Source organism: Choristoneura fumiferana, chromosome 18, assembly GCF_025370935.1.
Source record: "Choristoneura fumiferana chromosome 18, NRCan_CFum_1, whole genome shotgun sequence".
NCBI classification, from domain to species: Eukaryota; Metazoa; Arthropoda; class Insecta; order Lepidoptera; family Tortricidae; genus Choristoneura; species Choristoneura fumiferana.
The window spans coordinates 23,952,195-23,965,165 of NC_133489.1; the positions used below are offsets into that span (position 1 = coordinate 23,952,195).

Genomic DNA, 12,971 nt, shown 5'->3' on the forward strand with positions numbered 1-12,971 from the left:
TCGCTGCCGCCGGCAGGGAGATACGTCAATGACGCGGCAACCAATTTTCTCGGAACACAATGACATTCAGTTTCGAATCTTAACTCGTAAACCGTTTATGTTATTATTTTTATTTTATTTTGTTTATTACGAATCGAAATTAAATGTTTTTGATTTCAAATAGCTTGGTTTGGCTTATTTTAGAACTTGAAATTTTACGTAAAAGCCGAATGATTCATCGACTTTATGCTCAACCATGCAACGCAGAGTCAGCGCCGGAGCTGCAATACACGTTCATCGAGCAAGCGCTGCGGCCGGGCGGGGACGCCACGCTGCGGTGCGTCGCCGCCGCCACGCCCCCGCCCCGCATCACGTGGCTGCTCGATGACAAGCCGCTCGCGCACTACCGCGCGCCGCACCGGTGAGCTGACCTGACCACCTCACACTACCGCGCGCCGCACCGGTGAGCTGACCTGACCACCTCACACTACCGCGCGCCGCACCGGTGAGCTGACCTGACCACCTCACACTACGCGCCGCCGCACCGGTGAGCTGACCTGACCACCTCACACTACCGCGCGCCGCACCGGTGAGCTGACCTGCTAGCCGCACCTGAGCTGACCTGACCACTCACACTACGCGCGCCGCACCGGTGAGCTGACCTGACCACCTCACACAACAGCGCGCCGCACCGGTGACTGACTGACCACCTCACACTACCGCGCGCCGCAACGGTGAGCTGACCTGACCACCTCACACTACCGCGCGCCGCACCGGTGAGCTGACCTGACCACCTCACACTCCCGCCACGACCGCTCCTGTGTTACTGTCCACGTGAGCTGAGGCCCGCTGCGTTATGAAGTTAAATGGTCGCTGCGTGCAGAACCGCCATTTAACGCTATTTTGGCACGCGCGAGGAAGCGTCAGTCTGGGCTACGCTATGGCTCAAGGCACGGATCGGGTCGCGGGGGGCGCGTCACGCGCGCCTTCAGTGCAGATGCATGTTCCACGCGCCTCACCATGACCCGCAACTCTGCCTCAGAACAGTATCCCCAAATGTACGTCTCGGTCTGAGAGTGTCCAGGGGCGGGGGGGCCAGTCGGTCGCTGACGGCCTGTGGTTGCGGCAGGTACTCGGTGTCGGAGGAGGCGGCGTCGGGCGGCGCGGCCGTGTCGGTGCTGCGGCTGCGCGCGCTGGCGCCGGCCGACGGCGGCCGCTACACGTGCCGCGCCACCAACGACCACGGCGCCGCCGAACACTCCGCGCGCCTCAACGTGTACGGTGAGCGTGCGGCGCGTCCCCCCCCCCCCCCCCCCCCCCCCCCCCACGCGCCGCCCTCACGCCATCTCTCTCGCCCGCAGGCCCGCCGTCCATCCGCGCCGCGGGCCCGGTGCGCGTGGTGGCGGGCACCAACGCCACCGTCTACTGCCCCTACGCTGGATATCCGATCAGGTCCATAGAGGTGCATTCTATAGGATGATTCCTTTTAGGGTGAAGCCGGACGGGCGTAATTTTTGAGTCACCGTGTGGCACGAACTGGACTTTTGTATAAAACCGAATGCAGCAGAAATTACGCGACCGAAAATACGCGGTTCACGACTCAAAAAATTACGGGTTCACCCATACGCCTGCCTGCGGCGCACACGTGCGCTCGTCGAAACCGAATCGCTTATGTACTTATGTGGAACCTTTTCTCGACAAATGATCCGTGAACACGTTTCTTATGAGATGAGAGAGTCACTCGATGCTTCGGCTGTAACACTTGCAATATTTCAAAATTTCAATCACGTGGACTACGTATGAGTTTTCGAATCGAAAGATGTTCACTTTAATTTTCTTTTCTTCCTCACATCATTGAGCTAAGCGATATTTTAATCACTCATGTAGAGCTGACCGATTATTTAATTTAAATGGTCTTTAATTTTTAATGGTAAAATAACAGAAGTAGGTATCAATTCACTCGTTAAACTCGCATAAGTATACGTGTGTCGTAAGATGTTTGTGCAAATAAAGTACAGCACGATTATATTTAGTATACTGTGCAGTGTGCAAGTCTTAAATTAGCAAAAGTCAACCGATACGTCTGTGGCTACCATAAGCCGCCTAATCAACAATCAAATGGTCCTGAGGATCGTAAAGGAATTTTCTCAAACATGACATGAAATATTGACGTTGTGTTACAAATAATAGGCTGAGAAGTATTGCGCTGCAGGCGCTGTGCCCGTAGCACGAAAAAAAAAAAAAAACCGGCCAAGAGCGTGTCGGACACGCCCGAAATAGGTTTCCGTGTGTCCGACACGCTTTTGGTCGGTTTTTTTAGTTTTAGAAAATCTTTGAATGCAGTTTTGTTTCTTTTTTAAAATAAAGGAATGTCTCCTTTAAGTAAAATGAGTCAACTTAAGGATTTAAGGTAGTTTCCCTCCATTGCCCGACTTATTTTTCCACACTGTATGTGCACGTTCTGTCAGCACATACGAGGTACAAATAAGGACGTTCGTGAATTGTTCCTGATTCGTCGTATTCCTGTTTCCTTGGATTTCTCTTTCATCGCATTCCTGATTCGTCGTATTCTTGTTTCGTTGGAATTATCTATATATAATTGATTTAATATCATGCAGTAAGCCAGTATTTATTCGAAAGGAAGATTTGTTTTAAATATTAAATACAAAAGTAGTCGCGGTATTTGCATAGTTTCATTTGATAATATTGAAAATCCTACGAATCAGGAATGCGACGAAACAGGAATCTGACGAAAACCGGAATACGACGAATCAGGATCAATTCCGTATAACGGTGCGGGCTCTTTGTGTTGCAGCGCGGTGACGTGGTGGCGCGGCTCGGAGCGCGTGGGTGGCCCGGGGCGGGCGGGGGCCGCGGGGCGGGCGGGGGCCGCGGGGCGGGCGGGGGCCGCGGGGGCGGGCGGGGGGCGCGGGCGGGCGGGGCCGCGGGGCGGGCGGGGACGCCGGGCTGCGGCTGCGGCCCGCCGCGCCCCCGGACGCCGGCGCGTACGCCTGCAGCGTGACCGCGCCCGATGGGAGCACCGCGCGCCGCGACATCGAGATACAAGTCCTAAGTCAGTCCCGTGCGCCCCTGTTCCACCTATCCCTACCGCTGTATCCCCCCTGATCGAGGTATGTGGAATATTTTTCCTTTCTTCTCCACCGGTAGGGATATCATTCCATGTATTTCTACTAAAATCCACGGCGGTAGGGACATGTGGAATTTTGTCCAACCATCCATATTTCGCGATTTCGCAAATACTGTCATTAATATTTCCTTTATACTTGTTTTATTTTGTGCACTTATGTAATTTGCGAAATGCGAATAAACGTTTTCTATTTCTATTTCTATTTCCATACTAAGCTGACCGTGTGGTAGGGACTTGTGGATTTTTTTCCAACCATCCATACTAACTGACCGTTTTGTTTCTGTTATTTTATTAAAAAACGTTGTGAGAGTCACCTGGAAATCGATTTGGATGGTTGGAAAAAATCCACGAGATTAGATTAGATTTATTACCCTTTGAAAAAATACATTATAAACACATGTCAGTTAATTAAAAGAAATTCACAAAAGGATCGTCAAATGTATACAAAACATAAATTATACATATGTATTACAATAAATTGTCAGCCAAAATAAAAAGTAGAAAAAAAGTCCCTACAAGACGGCGATCTAGTATGGATGGTTGGAAATACCTAATACCACACGGTCAACTAGTATGGATGGTTGAAAAAAATCCACAAGTCCCTACCAGGCGGGCACTTAGTATGGATGACTGGAAAACAATCTACAAGTCTCTACCACACGGTCAGCTAGTATGGATGGTTGGAAAATATTCCACATGTCCCACCGGTGGGGGCTGGGAGGGAAAAGTGGACATATTATTTCCATCTATCCCTACCGGTAGTGAAGAAAGGAAAATATTCCAAGTATCTTTATCGGTAGGGATAGGTGGAACAGAGGCCCGTGCGCGACCCGTCTTCAAATCTATCAGGAATATCTCAGCGGGTGGTCGGGTCGTATTCGACATAGCTAGCGAAACCGAGATCAAATGTTAGACCTAAAATTCCAATGAATACCTTCACGGGACCTTTCACTCCGAGTGATCAAATTGTCCGCTGAAATATTCCGGAATCTATACTAACTAATATTATAAAGAGGAAAGATTTGGATTTCTGGATTTTTGTATTTTTATATTTGTGCTTGTTTGTTACGAATTAACTCAAAACTACTGAACTGCTTTTAAAAATTCTTTCACTATTACAATTCTTAATTATTCCAAAGTGCTATAGGCTATATTTATTACCAGAAAAAAATAGGTTTCCGTACTAAAACTTCAATAATGTAACTCAAAGTGTAATAAAAGTTGTCATAAAACATCTTTCATCGCATGCGCTGTTTTTTACATTATAAAAATTGACAGAAATACCGACTTTAATCAGACCATGTTATCATCCATACCTTTGCATTAACCTGTCCTCTCCCCTCTGGGCCCTTTGATCCTGTTATCCTGGGAGATGACAGATTAATCCTTATCCAAATAAATAATTTCATATTCAAGACGGTTTCAATACCTGTAGATTACTATTTGAATCATTGAAATCGGACATTCCATTCAAAAGATATTACGAATTTAAAAATATCAATATAACCAAAAAATGCATTTAGGTAGGTACTCTACGTTGACGCGCCCCGGCTTCGCGCGGATCGGGTGTAGTTTTTGGGAAATGGAGTTGAAAAATGTGTGCTCTTGATTATAGACCTTAGTTTTGTACCCAAAGGGTAATAAAAACGGGACCTTATTACTAAGACACCACTGTCCGTCTGTCTGTCTGTCACTAGGCAGTATCTTATGTACCTACCGTGAAGCTAGACAGTTGAAATTTTCACAGATGGTGTTTTCTGTTGCAACTATAACAACAAATACTAAAAACAGAATAAAATAAATATTTAAGGGTGGCTCCTATACAACAAACGTGTTTTTTTGCCGTTTTTTGCTAATTGCTAATGTACGGAACCCTACGTGCGGGAGTCCGACTCGCACTTGGCCGTTTTTATTTTATTTTGCCCGTGCAAAGCCGGCGTAGGTCGCTAGTAAATAATGAATCGACAACATACGCGGACGTGTCGCTAATATGCGGAGCGGGTGGTGCGCGCAGACCCGCCGCAGATCTCCCCGTTCATGTTCTCGTCGGAGCTGCGCGAGGGCAGCTCTGCGCAGGCGCTGTGCGGCGCGTGGGCCGGCGACCGCCCGCTCTACTTCACCTGGCGCAAGGACGGCGCGCCGCTGCCGCCCGCGCTGCAGGTCCAGGAGAAGAGCCTCGGGGACTTCTCGCTGCTGGTGTTCCCCGCGCTGGACGCGCGCCACGCCGGACGCTACACGTGCCGCGTCGCCAACGCCGCCGCCGCCGCCGAGTACAGCGCCGACCTCAGCGTCAAGGGTGAGTGCGCCCCGCCCCCGCCCCGCCCCCTGACACGAGCTGACCGGCCGTCTTGTGCGCGCAGTGCCGCCGGCCTGGACCACGGAGCCCTCCGATGTGGCCGTGCTGCTGGGCGCGCCGCTGCTGCTCGAGTGCGCCGCCCGAGGGCACCCGGCCCCGGTCGTCACGTGGTATAGAAAAGTCGGTAAGTGCCCGACTACATGCGTCGTCCGCGATGCGTGACGTTGTATTTATAACTTCGGCGGCGGGAGTCTTTAGGTTTATTAAATTATCATGCGACCCGACCGACAGGAGAATCTCTGAGCGACCCGGAGAGCGACGAGCGCTGGGAGGAGGTGTCCGGCGGGCCGTGGGCGGCGGCGGGCGGCGCGCTGGCGGCGCCGGCCGCGCGGGGGCTGCGGGGCCGCTACCGCTGCCGCGCCGACAACGGCGTGGGCGCGCCGCTACTCAAGCACGTCGACGTCACGGTGCACGGTCGGTAACGCGCGCGCCCCGAGGGCCGGCCGCGTCTGTGATCGCGCTGATCGACTTAAAGTCTAACAGCCTTATTTATAAAAAGTTAGAGCCTCCTTGAAAGCTCCTTGAAGGCCCGATGCTAAAAACATTGATTCATAAACGTCTGATAGCGCTAATCAGTCGATCAAGGCTCTGCTAAAGTTAGAGGACCGTAGACCCTCCTTTATCTCCCTGCTAAGTCACAAAATGGCCGCCACAAGTTTGAACAGCTGACTTTGACGAGCAAAAACCATACCGAAGACATTTGTAGTGTGGGTTTGCAAAGATTAAAAAAAAATGGAAAATTTATTTTCAGGAATTTGTATTTAAAAATCCTCTAAATTAGGTATTTAGTACTGCTACTTTACTAACGATAAATATGAAAAAAAATAGCATGATTAACATAATTACGGCTTTTTGCACTTAGGTACAACATAAACATGCGGATCGGAAATGGCGGGAAAACAAACATCTCGCTTTTTATTTTTTCTCTGCTAATTTGCTGACACTGCTGTCAATTTTTTTTTTAATTATCGATAAGGCCATTTTTTGTCTTTGATTTGTCAAGAAGGCCAACATAACGCGTCTAATCCATCTATCAGCAGCTCAACAACTAGCAGACTGCTAGCAAGCGTTTATGAATCATACTTCTGACAACCGTCTAACAAGCTTAATTAGTCCGCTAAGGAACAGACCGATCAAACCTAAATTAAGGTTTTTTATGAATAAGGCTGTAAAAGCGTGCGTCTCCCTCGGCAGAGCCCGCGCACTTCGAGGAGCCGGCGCCGCGCAACGTGTCGGCGCTGCGCGGGCGGGACGCGCTGCTGCGGTGCCGCGCGCGGGGGGACGCGCCGCTCAGCCTCGGCTGGACGCGCCACGGCCGCCGCCTCGACCGAGACTCCTTTCGGTACGCGCATCACGGTCCGATCGTACAATCGGGCGTTCATAAAACGTTGCCATTTTATGATATACCTGCATCCGCTGACGAGGCGTGGCCGTCGCAGGTGGACGGTGACCGAGAGCGGCGGCGGCGACGGCGCGGGCGCGGCGCTGAGCTCCGAGCTGCGGCTGCGCGCGGCCGAGCCCGGCGACGCCGGCGAGTACCGCTGCGTCGCCGCCAACCGCTACGGCCGCGCGGAGGCGCCACTGCACTTGCACGTCGAAGGTCGGTCGCGGTCGGAGCTGCGCGAGCCCTCCGCTGTCTCGCAGGCGTCTAACGGCTTGTCCCCGCGCAGAGCCCCCGGCGGCGCCGGCGAGGCTGCGGCTGGGCGGCGTGGGCGCGCGCTGGGCGCGGCTGCGCTGGGACCGCCCGACGGCGCCGCGCGCTACGAGGCCGCGCTCGCGCCGCCGCCGCCCCTCGCCCCGCCGCGCGCAACCTCACGCTGGAGGGGGGCGCGGGGGCGCGGGGGGCGCGGGGGCGCGGCCGCCACGCTGGGCGAGCTGCAGCCCGCGACCGCGTACGCGCTCCGCGTCGTGGCCGTCAACCACGTGGGCTCGTCGCCGCCGTCCGCGCCGCTACTCTTCACCACGCTCGAGGAAGGTCGGTCTCGTAGCGCTGTCGCCGCGACCGTGTGATTGTATGAACACGTTTGAGTGATCGAGGTCGTTGTTTCCGGCGCAGCTCCGTCGGGCGCGCCGCTGGCCGTGCGCGCGCGCGCCGCCGCGCCGGACGAGCTGCTCGTCACCTGGACGGTGAGTGCTCTGGAACAAAGGGTACAGTTATTTTACACTCGGGCGCTCACTTTCGTAGCGTTAAATATTTGTAGGTAAGTACCCAATTCTAAAGGTCACAACTTATTAGAACCATCCGGCATCCGACCAGCACCGCCTCTACTTTCAGCGTCCATTCGTTGTTGACAGGTGGTCCACGAGTGGACGCTGCATTGACAACGAGTGGACGTCGCATGGACCACGATTTTCCTAGTAGTCTATTATGACATGAGGGTAGGGAGCGCCGCGCCGACCGCGCGCGGTTCACGCGAGGCAAGCGGACGAGCAGCGAGCCATCACCGAGTTGCCCACTCGCCTTCCGCGCGTGGACACGAGCGAGTGAGGCGATCCGGTGACGCTACGGAGTTGGTGTAATGAGCGCATGCCCATACAAATCCATATAAATGCTCGCGGTGAGCGGTGAGGCGGTGCTAATCGAATGCCGGGTGGATCTGTGAGCTGTGACCTTAAACAGGTGTTGTACCTACATTATCATTGAAATCATGTTTTTAATTGTTTAACACAAAAAGCACTCAGATTTCCCGTGGAACGCTCCCTTTTTAAAAAAAATTGCACGAAGTGACATATAATTTCGTGATAACTGTTCGTGTTTTGTCAATCATGACGCAGCCCCCGACGCGTGAGTCGTGGAACGGCGAGCTGCTAGGGTACGCCGTGACGTGGCGCGCGCTGTCGGGCGGCGGCCAAGAGGACGCGGACGGCGGCGAGGACCCGCGGCGCGCGGGCGCGGCGGCGGCGGCGGGCGGCGACCGCACCGCGCTGCGGCTGCGCGGGCTGCGGCGCGGCGCGCTCTACGCCGTCACGCTGCGCGCCTTCAACCGCGCCGGCGCCGGCCCGCCCGCGCCCCGAGCCACGGGCGCCACCGCCGCGCCCGGAGGTCAGTGACCGCCCGCCCCCCGCCCCCGCCCCCCGTCCCTCGAGCGTGACGCGCGTCTGACCTGTTCTGTGCCGCAGTGCCGGCGGAGGCGCCGGGCGGCGTGCGCTGCGCGGCGGAGGCGGGCGCGCTGCGCGTGTGGTGGGCGCCGCCCCCCGGCCCCGCGCCGCCCGCCCACGGGTACGACGTGCACTACGCGCCGCTCTACGACACGCCAGGTGCGCCGGCGGCCGCGCGTGCTATAGCTGGCCGGTCGGCGGCGCCCGCTGACGCGCTCCCTGTTGCAGCGTGGCGCGGGCCGGCGGGCGGCGGCGTGGCGGCGGCGGCGGGGGGGGCGGCGGGGGCGGCGGGGGCGCAGCTGCGCGGGCTGCGCGCCGCCACCAACTACTCAGTGTGGGTGCGCGCGCGGGGCGCCGCCGGCCCCGGGCCCCCCTCCGCGCCCGCGCTCTGCACCACGCTCGACGACGGTACGCTGCCCGCGTGCATCCGCACTCAGATCTGCACTTGATCGCCTGACCCGACCCAATTTTTAAGTAAAAAAAAAATTTCATGTATGTACAGGCTCCTTCTTTATAGAAATTTATACGGATTAAGCTAAGCTTTGTTGTTTTTGTTGAGTGAAAAATATTTTTTTATACGTATATTGATATTGTATGATATCAACCGAAACGATTTTAAACTTTCTAAATCTCGTATGAAGACGAAGCGATAATATTTATGAGGCAGTGCCGGGCGCGGTGTCGCAGCTGCGCGCGCTGCCGGCGGGCGCGGGCGCGGCGCGCGTCGCGTGGAGGGCGCCCGCCGCCCAGCCGCGCCCCACGCACTACACGCTCTACACCAAGGAGCGCGACAAGTGAGTCTCCCCTCTCGCTCGCACGGCCAACGCGCCTGGCCGAGCCGGATGATATCGTGTGTCGGTGTGCGACAGGGCGGGCGGCGAGTGGGCGCAGCGCGTGGCGGCGGGCGGGGCGGAGGCGGAGGACGAGGCGTGGCACGACGTGCGCGGGCTGCGCGAGCGCGTCGTGTACGAGTTCTGGGTGCGCGCGCACTCGGCGGCCGGCGCCGGCCCGCCCGGCCGCGTGGCCGCCGCCGCGCCCAGCCGGGACGGTGAGTGCGCTATCATATCAGTCAACGGACTGGTCGTGCTGGTGCGTCAGGCGAGTCTATACTCTATACGAGCGCGTGTGTCCGCAGCGCCGGTGCGCATCTCGTCGTGGGCGCGGGAGGTGCGGGCGGCGCGCGGCGCGCAGCTGCGGCTGGGCTGCGCGGCGGCGGGCGGCGGCGCGGGCGCGCTGCGGCGCCGCTGGGACCCGCTGCCGCGCCGACACGCGCTCGCCGCCACCGGGGACCTGCTCATACACGGTATGCTACGCGCCATCTTGACCTGGTGCACTCGCCTTGACCATACTTAAAAGTACAATTTTTCCACGGCCACGACGTCGCTGACCGCGTATGTCAAGCTCGACCGACCGATTTTAGTGTCAGTCATGCTCGTCGACCGTTTTTGTCATTTAATAGTGCATGTTATTTGAAATTAAATCTGTACCTACTCGTACCTTCCATGACCAATCACTACCAGCCGCTGTAGCCTGGCCGGTAGTCGTGTCTTGATGATGAGAGTTGCGTAGATCTGGACGAGGAGGCGGTGGGCAACTACACGTGCGTGGTGTGGGCGGGGGACGGGTCCAGCGACGCGGCCACGTGGGCCGTCCGGCTGCGCGCCCCCCCCCCGCGCCGCCCGCGCCGCGCCTGCGCAGCGCCGCGCCGCACCAGCTGCTGCTGGCCTGGGGGGCGCCCCCCGGGGAGCCGCACGACGACCCTCTGCTGGGTAACCGCGCCACGCTTACTGTTCAAACGTCATGTCGGTAGGTCGTAATGAAAGCACTGACGAGATATACCTGCCAATAGGTTTCACGGTGTGGTGGTCGCGCGACGACGACGCCGCCCCCGCCTCACCGCGGTCGCTGCGCGTGCCGGCGGGCGCGGGCGCGGGCGCGGGCGCGGGGGCGGGCGCGGGGGGGGGCGGGGGGGGGGCGGGCTACTCGGCGCTGCTGGCGGGGCTGCCGTGCGGGGCGCGGCTCCGCGTGTGGCTGCGCGCGCACTCGGCGGCGGGCGCGGGCCCTCCCTCGCGCGCGCTGCTCGCTGCCACCACCGGCCGCCGTGAGTACTGCGTGCACGCACCACGACCTTTTGAAGACACCCTCATTACTCGAAAATTATAAGCTTGTCTGGCTTCATCCTAAATTTACTAAAACAATTAATGAGTCTAGAAGTCTAGCACTTGAGTAGTCGCTTATGGGTCTACAGGACCCTGTAGCACTAATTTTAAACATTAACTCGTTCGTTAGACATCACGCGACGTTGCCATTCCTTGTACCTTCGAAAAGCCTTCGCGAGTGACGGATGCGCAAGGTGCGTATGGGTCAGTCAGACCCAGTAGCGACGATTTACGTATGTAGTAATTATTACGTGTGGGTTTACTGGACCCGTTAGCGACTTATAAAATTATGCTGGACTTACGTGTTTGGGAACCTTGCGGAAATATAAAAAAGAGATACCAGAAGAGTTTACGAAGACAAAAGATAGAGAAGAACATTCCACATTCTTTGGTTTTCAACCAAAATACACTTTACTGTCATATATACCAAAACCAAGAAAAGTGGTGGTGGTTTTAGTAGCGTCTTCTATGCACCATGATGCCAATATTGATACACGTACTGGCGAAAAACGTAAACCTGATACGATTACCGACTACAATTCATTTAAATGCGGAGTAGATACGTAGTTTTTTTTTATGGTATAGGGGGAAAATGAGCAGGCGGATCGCCTGATGGTAAGCGACACCTGCAACGCCAAAAGAGTCACAAGTGCGTTGACCAAATGACTGGAACATATTCCGTGTCTCGACAAACGAAACGTTGGTGCATTTTTTGGCATGTTGAATGTAGGTGCATTGAATGCTCACGTAATATACCTACAAATTCAATGCCGCATCTGAAAAAGTAACCAGGAGAGATTTTTTAAAAACGTTGGCTATTTCGTTGATTAAGCCACATCTGAAAGGCAGCTCATGTTAAATCTACCGATTGGTATAAAAAAATTGCATTGAGAACATTGTGCCTAAACCCGAAGATCCACCTTTGCCACAACCACGCACAACCTAGCAGAAGAAAAATTCGCTGTGGACTTTGTAACTGGAAAAAGGATAGAAAAACGAAAGTTTACTGCTGCAATTGTAATATTGCTATTTGTGGCGAGCATACAAAACCAATTTGTGTTAATTGTTATGACGTGTTAAATTCAGGGTGCACTTACTGATTTTTTTTTAGTATATCATGTGATCTGTTTATGTGATTTCTAATAACTCAATAAACGTAGTTTAAAAAAATATAATTAAGAAAACAAAGAACAAAGTATTAAGAAAGTTATTAGCATTAAATATGAAAATGCCAAAAAAAATGTTGAAAATGTAGTTATATTTTAATAGTCATTTATTTTTGCAATATTTCGCCAAAATACATTGTTGATTATTGTAACGTGGTTGTATTATTTCCTTATTTAAAAAAATATACATTTCATCCCAAATATTTCAATAGTTTTTATTACATGGTCACATAATGTACCGGGTCCAGTTGACCCCGTAGCGACTAAAAGTGTTTGAAACCAGTGCGCGACTACTCAAGTGCTAGGAGTGGACAGGAGACCAATAAACTTTATAAAAATACGAACAATAAACTGTAGGACAAAAATATTGATGGTGATAAATATGCGTCGGCATTGTGTGCGCAGAGGCCGCAGCGCCACCGGCGGCGGCGTTCATATGGGCCAACAGCACGGCACTGCGGCTCAACCTGTTGGTGTGGCGCGCGGGGGCGGCGGGGGGCGTGGGGGCAGCGGGGGGCGCGGGGGCGCGGAGCCGCCCTGTCCCGTGCTGCGCTGGAGCCTGGCGCTCCGGCCCGCGGCAGGCGGTGCCTGGGCCGCGCTGCCAGAAGACGGAGAGACCGCCGAGGTAGGTACAGTTCGGATAGATGACCCGATTCACGCGCGAGTATACTGTGTGTCTCGCATCGCGCAATCGTGGGTAAGTAAAATTCGCGCAAAGCATAAAGCACGATGTGGTAGATGAACCAGTGCTGTCGGGCGTGACGCGTGACGCGTGACGCGCCTGCGTGTTGCAGGGCGGCGGGCTGGCGCCGGCCGCGTGGTACGAGCTGCGCGCGGCCGCGCACTCGGCCGCTGGCGTCGTGCGCGCAAGGTACCGCGCCGCCACGCGCGCGCTCAGCGGCGGTGAGTGCGCCCCCCTCCCCCTCCCCCTCCCCTCCCCTCCCCTCCCCCTCCCCCCCCTCCCCATCTGCCTCCCCTTCCTCCGCCCTACCCCTCTCCTCTCCCCTCCCCTCTCCGCCAGCACCATCCTGACTCTGGATGTCCACTCGAGCACCTCTCCGATC

At 55.3% G+C, this 12,971-nt stretch overlaps 2 protein-coding genes across 2 annotated transcripts in view; both read left to right on the forward strand.

Annotated features, from left to right (window-relative positions):
* Nucleotides 1-209: 209 nt before the first annotated feature.
* LOC141437631 (cell adhesion molecule Dscam2-like) lies at nt 210-7,805 on the forward strand. The gene is made up of 12 exons (XM_074101081.1): nt 210-400; nt 1,022-1,260; nt 1,341-1,431; nt 2,823-3,052; nt 5,142-5,423; nt 5,488-5,607; nt 5,715-5,897; nt 6,678-6,825; nt 6,923-7,083; nt 7,154-7,375; nt 7,540-7,610; nt 7,779-7,805. Exons 1-12 carry the CDS (start codon nt 210-212, stop codon nt 7,803-7,805), a joined length of 1,965 nt encoding a protein of 654 aa, XP_073957182.1.
* Nucleotides 7,806-10,558: 2,753 nt separating this feature from the next.
* LOC141438409 (uncharacterized) overlaps nt 10,559-12,971 on the forward strand; it is a 10,392-nt gene continuing 7,979 nt past the window's right edge. Inside the window, exons 1-3 of the mRNA XM_074102271.1 lie at nt 10,559-10,683; nt 12,313-12,532; nt 12,702-12,810. Coding sequence (XP_073958372.1) covers nt 12,344-12,532; nt 12,702-12,810 — 298 coding nt within the window. The 5' untranslated portion in view covers nt 10,559-10,683; nt 12,313-12,343. The remainder of the gene's footprint in view (nt 10,684-12,312; nt 12,533-12,701; nt 12,811-12,971) is intronic.

What these genes read in the sequence shown, in the direction of transcription:
- LOC141437631 (XM_074101081.1), top strand. Translation starts at nt 210, where the DNA reads ATGATTCATCGACTTTATGCTCAACCATGCAACGCAGAGTCAGCGCCG. An exon ending in CATCGAGATACAAGTCCTAA is followed by an intron (nt 3,053 to 5,141) that starts GTCAGTCCCGTG and finishes TGGTGCGCGCAG; the next exon opens with ACCCGCCGCAGATCTCCCCG. An exon ending in CGTCGACGTCACGGTGCACG is followed by an intron (nt 5,898 to 6,677) that starts GTCGGTAACGCG and finishes CTCCCTCGGCAG; the next exon opens with AGCCCGCGCACTTCGAGGAG.